This window comes from Struthio camelus, chromosome 2 (genome assembly GCF_040807025.1).
Source record: "Struthio camelus isolate bStrCam1 chromosome 2, bStrCam1.hap1, whole genome shotgun sequence".
Taxonomy (NCBI): Eukaryota; Metazoa; Chordata; class Aves; order Struthioniformes; family Struthionidae; genus Struthio; species Struthio camelus.
Genome location: NC_090943.1, coordinates 75,352,272 through 75,368,840, shown reverse-complemented (window position 1 = coordinate 75,368,840; position 16,569 = coordinate 75,352,272). Strand labels below are relative to the sequence as shown.

The 16,569-nt window shown below is 35.9% G+C and overlaps 1 protein-coding gene across 1 annotated transcript in view; it reads left to right on the top strand.

Moving 5' to 3' along the window:
• The window catches only part of LOC104149032 (dynein axonemal heavy chain 5), a 179,022-nt gene that overhangs the window by 24,149 nt on the left and 138,304 nt on the right, over nucleotides 1-16,569 (top strand). The window contains exons 18-30 of the mRNA XM_068936316.1: nucleotides 19-108; nucleotides 812-967; nucleotides 1,931-2,070; nucleotides 3,716-3,867; nucleotides 7,634-7,841; nucleotides 8,650-8,737; nucleotides 8,854-8,977; nucleotides 9,083-9,246; nucleotides 10,346-10,444; nucleotides 12,395-12,598; nucleotides 14,581-14,661; nucleotides 14,749-15,153; nucleotides 15,305-15,423. Of these exons, the coding sequence (XP_068792417.1) occupies nucleotides 19-108; nucleotides 812-967; nucleotides 1,931-2,070; nucleotides 3,716-3,867; nucleotides 7,634-7,841; nucleotides 8,650-8,737; nucleotides 8,854-8,977; nucleotides 9,083-9,246; nucleotides 10,346-10,444; nucleotides 12,395-12,598; nucleotides 14,581-14,661; nucleotides 14,749-15,153; nucleotides 15,305-15,423 (2,030 nt within the window). The remainder of the gene's footprint in view (nucleotides 1-18; nucleotides 109-811; nucleotides 968-1,930; nucleotides 2,071-3,715; nucleotides 3,868-7,633; nucleotides 7,842-8,649; nucleotides 8,738-8,853; nucleotides 8,978-9,082; nucleotides 9,247-10,345; nucleotides 10,445-12,394; nucleotides 12,599-14,580; nucleotides 14,662-14,748; nucleotides 15,154-15,304; nucleotides 15,424-16,569) is intronic.

Genomic DNA, 16,569 nt, shown 5'->3' with positions numbered 1-16,569 from the left:
ATGTCTTCTCTGTTTTAGGTAACAGGGAAGATTATGTGGGCTCAGCAGTTATACAGAAAAATTGACAATCCAATGAAATTCCTTAAAAAGAAAAGCGCTCTTCTGAAGGTTGGAAATTAGCCGAGGACGCTTTATGCTAAGCTCTAAAGCATGTTATTAACAGGCACATTTATTTTTATATTCTGAAGTTCACTTTTCTGATGACTTGAACAGATGTTAGTACGTGACTAACAAGGCTCCAAGGTTGTGGGGTTTTTTGTTTTGTTTTGGATTTTTTTTTTGTAGCATTATTATTCTGGGACTCAAGACAGCTCTTTTTCTTGAGACATTAAGCTGGCGACTTAGGCCAGTTCTTTTGTCCCTGCTGGGACTTGAATCATATTACTCCTGATCACAGCATTTCTGACCATATACCTAACCTTAGAGCCTTCTGTCTGCTACATCCTATAACAAGGAGGACTGAGATATTTAACCTCAACTACTAGGTACACTTCATGAAAGAATGTCATTTTAACAGCTTCCTCAATGAGAAAACAGTTGAATACAAGATTGGGAGAAAAAAGTCCTAAGAGTTTCGTTCCTTAGAGTGGTTTTTTAATAAAAAGAGAGTAGTAATAGAGTACTTTTAATAACTGAATTCTTAAATATCTTTGTGTTTCTTTGTCTTATCTCCAAAATAGTACAGCTTAAAGCTCTGTATTTGTGTTGTTTTCCTAATAGTGGTGAGGAATGTCCTAATGAATGCCATTTTACTATGTTAGGCTGTGTCAGAACTGATTAAAGGTTTTGTGTGTGTGTGTGTGATTTGCAGACACTAGAGATGAAAAAGGTTGTTAAGAGCTACAACAAAATGGCTGCAGTTCTATTGGAATTTGAACTTCTTTATCACAGAGCGTGGTGTAGGTTTGCTGACCAAGCTAGAAATGCTCTTTGTGCTTCTTTACTATTCAGACATCCAGAAACCAAGGTAAATGGGATTTATTCTTTATGTTATCGTTACCTGTGATACTTTAGTCATAATGGACAGACAAACACAACCTTAAAATAATCTTTTTCAGGTTGAAAAATGAAGTACTTTAATCTGTGTAAATGTATAATTTTCTTTTTTTTTATATGTTAGGATACAGATTAATCATGTCTTTTCTTCATAAGTCTCCAGCCTCATTCAAAGCATATAAGGCAGTACCCAGCAAATATAAATCTGTTGTTGACTTATCTACATCTTTTTGCATATTGCTCCATGTTTTATTTTCTGTTACTCAAAATTTTATTCAAGAAAATGAATTTTTAATTAGATCATGATCTTTTCTGTACTGGTCAATATCACGTGTTGAGTATATTGCAAGTCATTCATTAATTCAATTTTGTAATTGCTCACCAAGATGAATTCTTGCCATTTTACAACTATTTTACAGGTACTTTTCTCTACTATACTACAGAGAAGTTAGAGTTAAAATGTGGCATTTTTTGAATTAATGATTTCATAATGGAGGGCTAGAACCGAATTTATAAGTTTATTTAGCATCTTGATAGCATTTTATGTTGCAGGAAATGAGCAGAGATGAACCTTCACAACTTTCCTCCTCAGTCTACAGATGAAGAAACTGAGATGAGAAGGAAACTAACTCTCATAGAGGGTCTTCTGTAAAACTAGAATTAGACTTAGGAAGTCACAGCCACCAAATGATGAGGGTATGCCGAGTCACAGGAAATTGAAATCAGTGGGAGCTATTGGTTGATTATTACTTTGGAAAAGCCAGCTATTTGTACAAGAGCCTAAATATCTGTGTAGGAATCTAAACATGGATGTAGACTCTTGGCTAATCCTCTATATCTTGCTATGTCTTCCAGATGTGTCACACTGCATGTAACCACCAAGCTACCACCTGATTTTCTTTCTGTTTTTTTTTCCCTGTACTGCTACATGAAGGAATTATTTGTAAACTTGGATCCAGTGGTCCTGGAAGTACTTTATGAAGCAAAATACCTGAAAAAAATGCATTTTGAAGTTCCAGATGTTGTCCTTTGTTTGTGTGCAGATGAAGACCGGATTAAAAGACATCAAATGGCGTAAGTGAGCACTTTTTGGATTTGATTCTCATCTGCAAATTTTCTTAGCTTTTAGTCCCTATTGTATATTGTTTTTATTTGTTAGAATTTTTCTCTCTGATGGAGTTTAATTGCAATTTAATTGCTTTCCCCTTTACTTCCCTAGTAATGTTGTTCACATGCAGTTCTTCCCATTTCCAGAAACATCTTGCTACTAGAAAATGTCAGTATGCTTTTTTCTGCTACTATGACAGCTGCTTCATAAGTGGTACTGCTAATGCATCTGCACACTGTAACATTGGGTTGGCACTTCAAATGACTGCAGTTAGCATCAAAATGCAATTAGAAAAACAAGCTGGAATTTACCATTTGATTAAGGCACAACCCAAATATTTGTACTAAATCAATAGTTTGTAATAGATAGCATTTTCTTTTTATGCTGAAAATCTGAAATAATTTTTGCTAATTTTAAAGAATTCTTTTCTGCCTCTTGAAACACTAGGAGATATCAGGGATATCTAATTCTGTGCTGGAACAGTTCTTTTGAGTTCTCAGGGATGCTGATTATTAATTCTGTAACTCTCCAACTCTAATTGAGGATGATATGTCTTTAAAGAGTCATCTTTAGTGAGGAGTGTTGTTTTTAAATAGGAGTGTACAAAAATGGACCAAGTCCAAAGAGTTTACTAAGCAATTGAATTCAAACTCCTTCCCTTTTTCTATTGTTAAAGCTTTTAGTCTTTTACTGTTATGATACCACATTTTCAGTAATTATCTGTGGAGTATTTCAGGAGAGACTAATCTAAAATTTCTAATGTGCAAGACAAACTGTGTGTGCTACAGTCCTTTAAAAAGCAACACCCCCAACTTTTATCATCCAAGAGAAATAAAATAAGTACAGAAAATGCCTCCATGTAAAGAAAATCCAAACATGTTTTCTACTGTGAAAAAGGCTTCAGGCTAACCCCCTAAGCAAAAAAGGAGTGTCAAAGATTGTAGATTTTTGCTTAAGCTACATGGGAAAAACGACTTCCAGCATAATCACCCTAAGAATAGATTATTACAATACACTGTTTGGTGTTTAAAATGAGCATATTTAAAAGCACTGTTTTAATCTGGCACGGAACACAGCTGTCACTTTTTTTTGCAGCAGTTCTTGTAAGGAACTTATTATGTACCTTTGACTTCTGAGTTGCATTGGCTTCCAGTTCACGTTTATACAGCTCTGTCATTTTCACTAAGCTACATAGGTAAATCTGGGTTCAGAATTTGGCCTCTTTTTCTTTCTGGTTTGGTGTCCTAAATAGTTCGGAACTAGATTTTAATATTAGCAGTGTCATTTCATACCATGTCTTGTGAAATAGAAAGAAGGGAACCACAAATACTGTGTTCTCAATTTGCTATTTTAGACTGTAACTCATTTTCCTTGAAAGAAAGTTGTTCCAAACTGATCAGTCACTTTACTGGAGGTACTTATCTCCCCAATCAGTTTCTGATGTGAGTGGAAAAAAGGAGGCTTAGTTTGAGATAGGAAAAGCTAAGAAGAGTTTCTAATTTTCATATGGGTTCAGAGCTTGCAGATTTTATTAGCAGAAAATGTGTCCAAAGTCTTTTATGTTTCAAATATTTGAAATAAGTACGTTCTAAACATGACTGTGTGTTGCAGACTTCAGGATCTGTTGATGGATTACAAAGAGTGTCTGAATAGAATTCCTGTTATACTGGAACCACTGATGAAACCATTTATAGCTCAAGTTGAGGAAGCCCTTACTCTGGGCCTGATACAGTTGTCATGGACTTCTTCAAACATCAATAAATGTATGTATTAAGTGAGGAAGAGGTGAAATAATAATGATGATGTTGTTAGGTAGTACCCTCCTGGTATTTTCTTGTCAATTTTAGGAAGAGCAGTCTAAGTATTCCCTCATTAGTGCCAAGGAAAAAAAAACATGCCAGATCCCTCCTGACTATGGAAGTAAATCAAAGATAAGTATGATGGAAATGATGGGTTTATGTCCTACTCTAAACTGTGGTGATCAAGGTGGAGCTGTTTGACAGCTACCTTTGAACAGTCCTACCTTTTTCCCTCCTGGGTCAGGCCCCTTTGCCACCCTCATGTCCTCCCGGATAAACAACCCACACCTGTTTACTCTTGCCCTAGTGGGCCCTAATTTTGGCACCTCTTTTGGTATTCATGATATAGTTGCCTTACTGATCTGTACCATGGTCAGTAATTTCGTTAAGCTATTGCCCCTATTTTGTTATATATAAATAATGTTACTCAGTTCTATTTTTTTTTTTTTTTTGGCATCTTGTTGGTGTAGCCGCTGGTTAGGGTTGACCAGCTGCATACATACTTCTCCATCTTTGCTATCTGTAATGTCTTGTAGTTTCTTACATTTCTATCTTAGTGTAGCCACGGGTTGGGGTAGGCAATTTGTCTGCATACCTCAACAATATGAGCCTTTTCTCTGTATGTTTCTTAGAATCACAATTAGAGGTGGAAAAGTCCTGCTAGGTGCTCCTTCAGCAATGGAAATGCGTACCTTTTAAATGTTGTGAGTGATGGAAATTGTGTATATACAAAATATTTTATGTTGATGTATGTGAGTGATTTAAGAGCTATAATGCAGCTCTGAAGAGTGTCTGATTCAGCTGAACACTTCTATCTACTGAATTAATTTTCATTGGGATCATTTCACAAACACTACTGCTGGCTGAAGGGAGTGAGCTGGCAATTGTGGCTAGGGAAAATTATGAGGATGCTTGGTCATCCTTTTAGTAGCAGGCTGCATAAAGTGGAAACAAAATAACTGTGGAATAAGTCTCTGTTTCTTGAAATTGGTCAGGATTCCTTAATCCTACTAAACTTTATTGGTCACTGTACTGGAGTGACTTGCAATGAGGGAGTAAGGGCTCTGCTGTTTAAAAAAAAAAAAAAAGTACAAAAATATTACAATAGTATCTCTTTTTTAAAGGAAGACGCTTTCTGGCTCCTCACTTTTGGGTAAATAGTGTTGTAAAAGCATTGTCTCCCTCCCCCCCCCCTTTTTTTTTTTTTTTGAAACAAGGATTTGGTTCTCAACTGAAACACTATAAATTCAGTTTGGCTGAGAGTTCATTGAAGTTGTTTAGTTAATTTACAGCTGTATAATTGAGTAATTGGCTTCTCATCTCTGACTGCTAGTCAGTTCATCTTTGAATAGTTTCTAGAGCCTTGACTTTCCTAGCTTTCTAGCAAACTTCAATGAGTGTCGTATTATCATATCGTTGTATCATATTATTAAGTCTTCTGTTGCCGTTCCTTTTTGAATTGCAAGCATTTCATTTACTGAACTTAAAACGTCACATCACGTTTTTAAAATTAGAGAAACAAATCACACATTTTTACTTTATTTTCCCTGTCAGTCTCCCTCTGATCTTTTTTGAAGTAAGTGACTATATAATGAAAAAAAAACTTTTCATATACCTGCAATTATAGTTTTATTTCTCTATGAAAACTGTTGTTGTGGGCTGACCCCTTCACTTAAGGGAAATAATTACAACCTGACTAGTACAAGAATGTAGGCAACAGAACTGGAGCTATACCCTATCTCTTATTTTTTCTGAAGAAAAATCTTTGTAACTTTGTGTTGAACATCCTACAAGAGAGGTATCTAAATTCAAGGTTGAAAAAATAAGATATACAGCATTTGGAGATTTCTGCCCAAACCTTATATTTTTTTGAAGAAAACTTTTTTTTAATCCACAATTATGTTGAAGCATTTTCCACACAGCCAAAAAGATACAAATTTACCACCATTAGATACAACATGAAGTTAATTAACTGCTACTAAAATATCTTTGAAATGGACATATATAAAACCATCAGGAAGACTTTTGCATTGCAGTTCTGTGAGAAACCAATAGGTCTGGCTTGTAAATCAGTTTTCAGTTGAGTCAGGTTAAAGTTAGGCTTCTGGCTTTCTTCAAAATGTAAAGCAATAAAATAAACAGAGACAAATGCAGCCTAAATCTCAAAGTGGAGTGGGGCATGGGTTTGTGCAGCTGTTCATTTGTGACTGTGCCGTGTGGCACTGAGGCACGGGATGCTAATCAGTGCTTAAGACAGGTCTGGCTGCCTTTTAGCCCTCACAAAACACACAAAATAATGGCAAGTTTTTTGTTTTATATCTGTCTAAAAGGTATATCTGTCTAAAATTTTTGTGTTTGGTTTATGTAGTTTAGTAGCACATCATAAGGAAGGTCATTAAAATATTATTTATTTATTCATGTAGCTATGTCTACACTATGTTAAGATAGTGTTTGCTGTATCACTATCAAAGTCTGAATAGCTACAGCTCAGGTTTTACTGGGTCTTTGGATCAGTGTTTGCTTTAGTGGAAACTGGCCTTGTTTGGCAAGGTAGGGGTTATGTAGCAAGAGTACCTCAGCTACTACTTCTGCTGCTACAGCTAGAACTAGAGGGCTGGAATTTCCTCTAGAAGAGATTGCTTCCCTTATGTGGATGCATCATCACTTTTTGAGAGTGTGCAACGTCTAGCACGTGCAGAATATTTGTTGGACACGTAAGCTGTTTGTTCAGTGCATACAAAATAACTTTGACCTGCCACAAATATGCTGAACTCACTATGCATGAGCTTAATGTCTTGAGTGCCTTACTTTTAAATAGTAGATGGAAATATGGGAGGCCCATGCAGGTCTCTTTGAATAAAAGTCCAAAAACAAGGGAAAAATGGATTTCAGACTACCTAATTTATTTAAAAAAAAAAAAAAAGACCAAGGAATTGGTCAAATTATTCATCCATATTAGTCAATAACAAGACAAGCCCCAGGCATTAACTTCCTGGTAGGAATGAATGATACTTTCCACTTAAAGCATAAACAGTTGCACACTGCTGTCACACTGCTGTCTTAGATATCACAGGGATTTCTTTGTACATGGAATAAGAGAATTGAGGTGATTCAAATTATACTGTCTGTTAATAACAAATACACAGATAGGAGTTAGGTGACATTTCTTTTTCTACAATGAAAGTATTAAAAAATTTAGTCACCCTATTCAGAGATAGTCTTTTTTTTTTTCACCTAGTTTGATAAAACACATATCTTTTAAAGTGCTCCATTTATCTCTATCCAAAATAAATTGGATCATATAGCTGAAAAGAAATCTGGTAGTTCAGCCAGTGTATAATCTTGGCTTGAGGAATTTTAGACATTGGTTTTTATAAGTAGGTTACAAATATAAAATACTGGATTTGACTGTGTGTCTGTCTGTGTAGGAAGACGAAAATAATTTTTGAATGGTTGCATTCTTTCTGTTTTCCATTGTATTTTGTTGGTACTTTCCATTACAATATAAATACAAAAAAGTGACATTCTGAATGCTGTTGTACTATTTACTGTAAAATGGCTTCATTTAAAGACTTCAAAGTACAGCAAGCTCATCACATTTTTAGTTTCAGGCCTTAATTACATATTTAATCGTCATTAAATCCTCATATCATTGTAATAAATGGAAAAAAAAAGATTTAAGAGGGCTGCTCTTTGCATGATTTGTTTTCACTTTGTTTTCCATGCTTAGTTATTGAGAATGCTTATGATACCCTGAGGGAATTGAACTATATAGTCAAAGAAGCAGCTGACCTTTTGGAATGCAGAATTGAAAGAACTCTGCAGGACATGTCGAACACTGCTCTGATAACTTTACCAGAAGATGAACCTATAGATGTGCTTGCTTTCCTGGAACAGACAGAAAAACTTACTATCTCTGCTGCTGACACACTGTCTCAGTAGGTTTATTCGTTGCCTATATTTGAAGGCCGTGTTTGAGAGGGATTATTTATATATTACATTTTTATACGTAAGTAGTGTACTTTTAAAATTCTGTTGTAACAGTGCTGGTCTAAAGCAAAATGATACAGCAGATGTAAAACTGCATCTGTATTTTTTAACATTTCATATTTTTCTTCTTATTATATAAACAGTAGCAAGAAAAATGAAGATGTATAGGACTTAAAATCTCATCCGAATGTTAATCACTTGATTTTTTTAATGCTAGCTAGTCAGTGTGAGACTTCCCATTCTCCCAGTGCTGCAAATTGTTTATTTTATGGAATAGTGGAATTTATTAATTTATTAGTTAATAGTTTATTTTTAGTGGAATAGTTGTTCAGTTCTTTTCCAGAAAGATGCCTGCGTCCACTTTGCAAAATCAGATACTTGCCTTCTATTTATTTTATTAATTGTCTCTGTTACTAACTCTGATATCACAGATTGTTATCACAGATTGTATCATCCTGATAAACCTGTTTTCTTACTATAACTGGAAAATAACTTCTTTTTTACTTATTATGAAATACAGTTGGACTGCATATAGCACCGTCTGACAAAGAGGCTTTTTGATAATCTGCATATCTTCTTGTCTCACACTTTCTGTATGCTCAAGCAATAGGAGAAAAAAGAAAAGTATAAGGGTATTTCCCTGCAAATACAGTTCTTCACAGTGAGGTGGGGTAGGGCGAGGATATGCCTGAAAAACAGCAAAGAATATTCCTTGTGTTTGATTCTCTGTATGTGACTGTAAGATTATTTTTGTAGACAAAGCCAGCAAGTGGAATGCTCTATGTATGAACTGGTTGATATTCTTAAGCAAAGGCTGAAAGCAGATGTGAGAAGCACTCCGGAGGTAAGACCTCTACAATGTAAAAAATAACCTTATATAACCTAGTTAGATATTTGATATTTCACTTACGTGCTGGATAATATGAATACTTTTCTAAAGCTTTGCCTTTAACTCTTCAGGATTCATATGCCTGTACACATCTTGACACAAAACAGAAAACACGCTGCCAAGAATGCCTGTCCTGTGGTTACTATAATCTGATGGGACAGCTTTGTCAGAAGAATACTGACTCTTTAGTCAGATGTGAGTCTTTCATTTTCAGATGTGTTTAGTTTTTATATATCATTTCAAGATTTTTCAAAGCTTATTGTGGTAAATGTAACCTCACTTAAATATTATATTATCTAGGCACAAGGATTTCTTTAGAGTCCTTAAGAGATCGCTTGCGTGTTGTTGACTCTAGATATCATATGACCAAGACTGTAGAGACACAGAGGGTTCCTCTGTTCAAAGCTGAAATTCAACTGGCTATTCCAAATGTTGTCTTGAGACCAAGTCTTGAAGTTATTCAGGTAACAAATTGCATGTCTCAGTCATTCTTGGTAAAATATTTATAAACATGTTGTTTTAAAACAAGATGTGCAAGTTTAAACTGGTATTAAAACTAATGGGAGGGGGGAGATTAAATGTCACTGAAGTTCACATGATCACATGTGAACTGAGGACACAAGATCAGGGTTGTTGTGCAAGCCAGTAGAAGGAAAACTTTTCCTGAAAACACGGGAACTCCTGTACACAACCCTCTACTTAAATGCAAACATTTCAAAGTGGATGCAAAAACAAAAATTAATGTCATTATTGTGGCCTGGTTCTCTTTAAACTCTTTCAGAATATCCAAAAACTGTATCAGTTTGAAATATCATTCATAAATCAGCATTCTGTTGTAGTGAGTGAGATGTAATGAAAAGTACTACCAGCCTGATGCCCTAAACTATAGAAGAATTTAAACACCCGTGGAGATTTATGCTAATTCAGCAGAACTCTTGCATGTCTGAAATTATTCACAAAGTATTAGTTGGTTATGATGCTGACTTGTAGACTTCTCGTTTGTCACTGTCAAAATCAATGACTGAACTCTTTTTCAGATTTCTTTTACAGTCTTTGTGGTGTTGTCAGTAAGAAATCAGACAAGAAAGTATGTTTGTAAAGTACAGTAGATAAAAAGTTATAAAATTTATACAACTGCGTGTGTAGGTTAGACTCCCATCACAAATTCAAATAAATGTATTTAGGAATTCTAACATGGCTGTGAAAAGTATTATTATTATTTATAATGAATAACTTTGTTTATGACCAGTTTAAGGGGGAGAATAGTACTATAATTCATGATCTTCAATGATTTATGGTTAATGTTCATAAAGCTCTCCGGTGCTCTTTGGATGAAAACCACATAGAGGGATTGGCTTTGATAAAGCTTCATGGAGTACTCTTTCCTCTTGCAAAATGTATTTCTAGTGATCCTACTTAATGCTTATTAGAATATTTCCTGTAACTATTCTGTGGTATGATTTTTCCATTTTGGAATTGTCTGAAGAATTGATTTGGGGCAGGGGCAGCTTTATTAGGCATAAACTCCCTGTGTGCTTAAAGCGAATGTTTTATTGTTTTCAGAATGCTGTAAACAAAGCAGTAAATATGATGTTATCAGCAGCCAAAGATATTCCCCTGTGGAAATTTGCTTACTTGCATCATAAGCAGCAGCAGCAGCAGGTGGAGTGTTTTTGTTTCAATTACTTTAAAATCTCAGTATTTGATTTAACATTTCTTAATTTCCTAAGAATATGTTTTGTAATAATCCTTTACTTCCAATCTGGGGGATCTTCCTATTAAGTGAAAACTAGTTTTTAATATACTCTCTATACTAAGTAATTATTTCAAGTGTAACAATTCATTAAACTTACATTATTTTTAATATTAAAAGATTTTTATGAAAGCTACTTTTTACTTTAGAAACACTATTCAAGCGTGATGATAATGTTGAGTGAAAACTAACATTATGCATGCGTACTACCAGCTGAGTATACGTTACTATCAGTCTTCCCAGGCAAAAACTATTTTAATTGCTAATCTTCCAGGCTGTGACTGTAACATCTGCAAAGCTACAGTAAACACATTACACAATTTTATTTTTTAAACTGTCATAAAAATGAACACAAAATGTTAGGAAGGTCTGAAGGCTAGACAGGAAGTCAAACTTGTTGAAATATAGACATGCACTGTGATTGGCACTTGATATGGCATTCAAATAGGCTTAATTCTGTCCTGTGGTAATGAAATAAGCATAAAATTATCTCTGTGGGACACATGATCAGATTCAATTAATAGAGTATTTCACTTCCCCCCCACCCACACGTGGGTTTTTTTGTCTTCATGGGGATGTGAGAGAAACTCAGACATGTGACTTAAGGCTACCTAGTGGGGAACAGCAGTGATTTTAAAGTAGCAGTAGTCTTGACCTAAAGAAAAAGGATATTCTATTAGTTATTCTCAGATGAAGGGCATGAAATGGTTAGATCACTCTATAAAGGTGCTATCTAGATCAGAGGCAACCGCACAAATTCCGGGAGACCAAAGGAAAAAAATAGCTTGTGAACTGCTTCATGCACAACCATGGGGAAAGCAGATTTCAGATAAATAGACCATGAATAAGAAAAAAAGGTCTTTTTTAGGTGGACACTCAGATTTGTGCAAAATAGATTGGAATAACTGGGGGAAAAAAAGATAAATTTCCTATTTATCTAATCTCTACATACTAGTTGGAATCATCAGTTTTTAGCCACCTAAATTAGTACAGGATTGTAAGCTATGCCAGCTGTACCTGAACAGGAAAAGACTCTTCCTTGTTCAGAATTCAGGATCATAGAACAGTTGAGGCTGGAAGGGACCTTTAAAGATCCTCTAGTTTGATTGTCCAGGTAGACCTCTCATGCCCATCACCTTCATCTTGAGAAAGGAGATAATTCCAGTTCTGAGGAGAAGCAGAACATTTCTTGTTTCCCAGTTTGTTCAAAATTTGAATATTTTAAATATTTTAAATTTTAACTTACATCTCCTGTGCCTGCAGCTATTATCTGAGTCTTGAAAAATGCAGATCTGTGCTGAAACATGTCTATGTAAAAATATCTTTCTATTTGGTCAATCTAACGTTTAAAAAAAAAAAAAAAAAAAAAAGACCATTCTAAAAGACCATCTAAAAAGACCATTCAAGTCCTGCAGAACAAAACAGCTAGGGGACAGTGAAATGGATCCATGCTTGCTTATTTCCAAGTAGCCATCTCTCTGCTGCTTGCAGCACTGTTTTTTGGCTAAGAATGGGACTAGAGTTTAACTCCATACTAAAGAGATTAGGGAGGTCTGAACAGCTTTTGTGGGAGTAAGAAACAGCACAGTGAAGTATATTTAACAGAAGTAATTCAGAGACTGTTATCATGAAGCTCCATATTGCAATTTTTTATAAAATCATCTTTGACCCTAGAACTATAGTTCTGTAAAGTGATCCAAGCTAAGAATAGGGAGTTCATTTATGGGTTCTTATTTTGCACTTTTAAACTATTCTTAGAAGTGTTTTACCGTGTGTGCTGAATTACTTAGTTTTTTCACATTCTGGAACGCTCAGTAAAACTACTGAACATACGTTTATTCTTGTTTAATTTATGCCAGATTGAACAAGCTGTTGCTATAGACCTGGGAGATGAGAGCAGATGCGCCAGGATGGTGGCAGTGAAATCTTTAGACAAGCAGATCATCGAGCATAAGGATATAATCAAAGTTATGATCCAACTAAGCACAATTATTTTATCTCTTAAGACCAAAGCAGCGGATATCCTGAACAGCTTTTCTAAATTTTCAGGCATCTGGAACCAGGTTAAAAACATATTAAGTAAAATTGCTATATTGTGAAATGTACCAAATAAACTATTTGAGGTTGTATAAGTAGATGGTATGCTCAGTAGAAAGCATGATTCATCCTTTCCCTCTTACCTCCCCTGCTATCCTGAACATTTTCTAGCTTTCTTTTACATATAGGAGGATCTATTGAATGTTCTGGTGTCATAGTAGAATCCATATACCCATAATACCTATTCTCTCCTCTTTTATTGACCAGAACTTGCCATTCCTACCAATTAATCCATCTGAGAGAAAACCGAAGAACAACAAAAAGAATGTTGGGTGCATAAGGAAACTTATCTTCTTTCTCATAGTAGGATAAGGAGTAGCTTCAGAAGGCATCTTGTCTATATAGGTTATAAAAGGAATCATTTAGCAGAATCTTTGAAAAACTAGACTACAAAATTGCCCCTGAACATTAAACTGGCTAGTTCTCCTTCACCAACCATTGCTAAAGGGAGCTTTTCTGCTTCTTCACAAAAATGATAAACTCAATCTAGGACAACTTTCTGGTAATAAGGATTCTAAAGCAGAATAGAATCTGAGCTGATGGAATTGTCTTCATTAGGAACTGAGTCCAATCACAGAAATGGTAAAGCTCTGAGGAGCTTTTTTTGGCAAGAAATATTTCATGCTATATAACCTTGTGTAGGTGCTGACTAGTGAAATTTAGCCTCATGGGGAAGGACAGCTGCTGGTCTTATCTACCAAAGGTGCAGTAGTTAGGCTAAAATGCAATCGGGACAGGAATATCTTTAACTGATGGCTGCTTCTAGCTTCCCCTCTCTAAATCAAATCATAAACTGTATTAGTAACAACCACAATGTCTGTCCTTTCCTCTCATGCTGCTACTTTTGCAGTTAGAGTTCAGGCCAAGATGGGGTATTTTCACCTCTGACGTTGAGCAGTCTCTTCATGGCATATGGGAGTCCAAATCTCAGTGCTTAGTTACTTCAGTTATTGAAGGTATTGATTGAGCTAACCACACAATGCTGGTACATCCTTTCACCCAAATAAGGCATAATCAGATTAGATGATGCAGAAGCATGATACTGTTTCTTTTTCAGTAAAATCTTTAGAATTGTCAGTGAAGCTGCTCCCTAACCTCTGAATTCTTTAGGAGTTGGCAATGTTTCCCCTCCTCTTTATCGTTTCTGTGGGACTACTGGTAACTGTCATGTTGGCAGAGAAGCAATAACAGCCTCTCAGGAATATCACAGTGCAGATTGTAGATGCAAGTCACTGAGCTGGATAAAGATCATTAGTCTGTAATTGAACTGAGAATGGAGGACATTTATTGGACCCAAGGTGCTGGTGATGCTGAAGATCTTCCTGAGCAGAAAATAGCTTACCTTATTAAAAGGAAAGATGTCACACTCGGTGCTCTATCCCCTTGGAGCGAGCTTCAACAAGCTAAAGGTTCTCTCTTCTCTAAGATCCATCCTTTTCTGCCAGACTGCATTTGCACCAAATTACCTGGCTTTGAATACCCTGTAGTCCGATGTTTGTACCTAGTAGTTCAATACGCTGTTCCAGGAAGAGGAAGGGTGGCTGAACTGATCAGCCACTAATAGTACAATTGCTATAATATTGCTAAAGGCTTTTAGAGGATGTGAGTTTCTTCTGGGAGTTGGCAGAAAGAAAAACTGGGAAGAAAGTATTTCCAGCTAACTTTTAGCAGCTACGTTGTGAATTTCATAGTAATATTTGGAGGGGTAAGGGGTATCCTAATCTGTCGATTTTTGAATTACAGATTTTAAAATGCTTTAAAGAGTACTACATAAAAGGCAAGAGCTGGAAGAACAGATCAAGCAAAATAATTTGATCTTAATGGTTATTTCTTAAGCTATTAGACAGGGATCATCTGTGACTGCACAGCACATCAGGCAGCTGGTTCCCAGATAGGCTATTGTAATACCAATGCTAAATAGTAATTAAAACAAACTTCTTTTATATAGGATCCAGAGGAAAAAGTGAAGGAATTTATAGAGACTAACCCAACAATGGCAGAATTCCAAACTCAAATGAGTTACTTTTCTGTAAGTATTGTATGTATTTAAAAAAACCTGTGCTGTTCAGAGAAATTGTAGTGAAATAAAAAAATTGATCACTTGTGTTTTTCTCAGCAACTGGAAATACAAATCAGAGAACTGCCAAAGCGCTGTATACTGGAATCAGTGGATATTGCCACAGAGACTTTGCAAATAGCCTTAATTCAGGAATGCCACTTGAGACAAAGAGCATTTGGATTAGCTTTGAATAAACAGTCTGCCACAGACATGGATGAAATTTATTCATTCATTGACAATCTCAGCAAGAGATTAAACAGGCCTATCCATGACCTTGATGATGTACGGGGAGCAATGGAAGCACTGAAGGAAATTCGAGAGAATGAGATTAAAATTGACATGACAATTGGACCAGTAGAAGAATCTTATTCTATGCTTCATAAATACAATCTACTCTTTCAAGATGGAAACACAGAAAGAGTTGATGGATTGGCTTATGCTTGGAAGAACCTAAACACACAGGTATTGTAGCTGTGCTGTACTGTTTCTCAAATACATATAGCAAATTTTTGGTCAGCTTTTTTTATATCAGAAAATATTTAAATATTTTCTTTAAAAATCCTGGATTTTTTTCTCTCTTTATGCATGTTTTTATTCTTTTGTCTGCATTTAGGCACTGCAGACTGAGGATTTGCTCCTAAAGGTACAACCAGCCATGAAAACAGATTTACTGAGTGGTGTACAAAAATTCCAGATTGATACTGCAGAATTTTACAAAGACTATGAGGAAAAGTAGGTAGATTGTGGTGCAATACCATTATGCTTCATTAGGGTTTGTTTAAAAGTGATATATCTAAAAGGCTGCAGGAAAATAAACACTCAAAAATCTCAAAGTATATATGACAGGTGCTTTAAAAAAGTCTACTTTCAAAATAATACAAGATGGACAGATTCTCTTACTGTCACAGATTCATTCCCATAATTTCAGTTCTGGAGTCTGGGGTGAAAATCCAGAAGAGTTAATAGACTGGGGAAAACAAAAACAGATTCTCAATCCCTGATCCAAAGTTAAATCTTTTTGAAGGTTCTAAACTCAACAAGGCACTTAAGGAGATATTTAATATTAAGTGTGTGGAGATTCAGATTCTGGATGTTACTAAGTTCAGAGTTTTCCTTACAAGCATGCCTACATTGACTTTCTTTAAATTGTCAGGCAAGTGTGCCTTATAAGACAGATCTACGTTAGCAACTTGGTGTGACACAAAGAAGGAAGGACAAGAATCTGTTTTGCTGTGATCTGTTATCGTTCTAGGATGACACATCCACAGTGTGTTTACTGGCAGTGAAGTTCATGTCAGCTAACCTTAGGCACGCCCTATACATCTATAGCCCGTAGGCAATGTGAAGCAGCTTTCTGTACAGCTTTCACAGGCTGCCTTACTGCCGTGCCTGTGCATAGAACACAAACTGCTGAAGGGCACTGGAGAAGATATATTCCATACTTTACATTCCTGTTACAAGCATGGTGCTCCAAGTGGTAACCTAGTGTTTGGCTTCAACCTTGTCTTCACCAGGAGTGAAGCTTCTTGAAGCTGCACTAATAATGCATTTGAGCGCGTGCCTCAAGACTCCAACTATAGACAGAAGGTGAATTCAAACCTAAAAGGAACTTATCTAGAGCACTAAGTTGCTAATGTAGATGCACGTGTTGTGCTGTTTGTGGTCCTAGTTCTCGAGCTGTCTATGTGAGGATTTCATGAAAATGCACTGGTGCTGCTTTTTTGCTCATTGTAAGGACCTGAGAGCATTTCCTCTCCTGGAGGTTTGGCTGCCTGGGCTCAGGACCAACTTAAAGATCTGAGAGTTTCCCCCTTCCCTTTGGTGATATGCCTCTTCACCGTTGACTTGTCTGGAGATCTGAACTCTCAGTTGAACCTT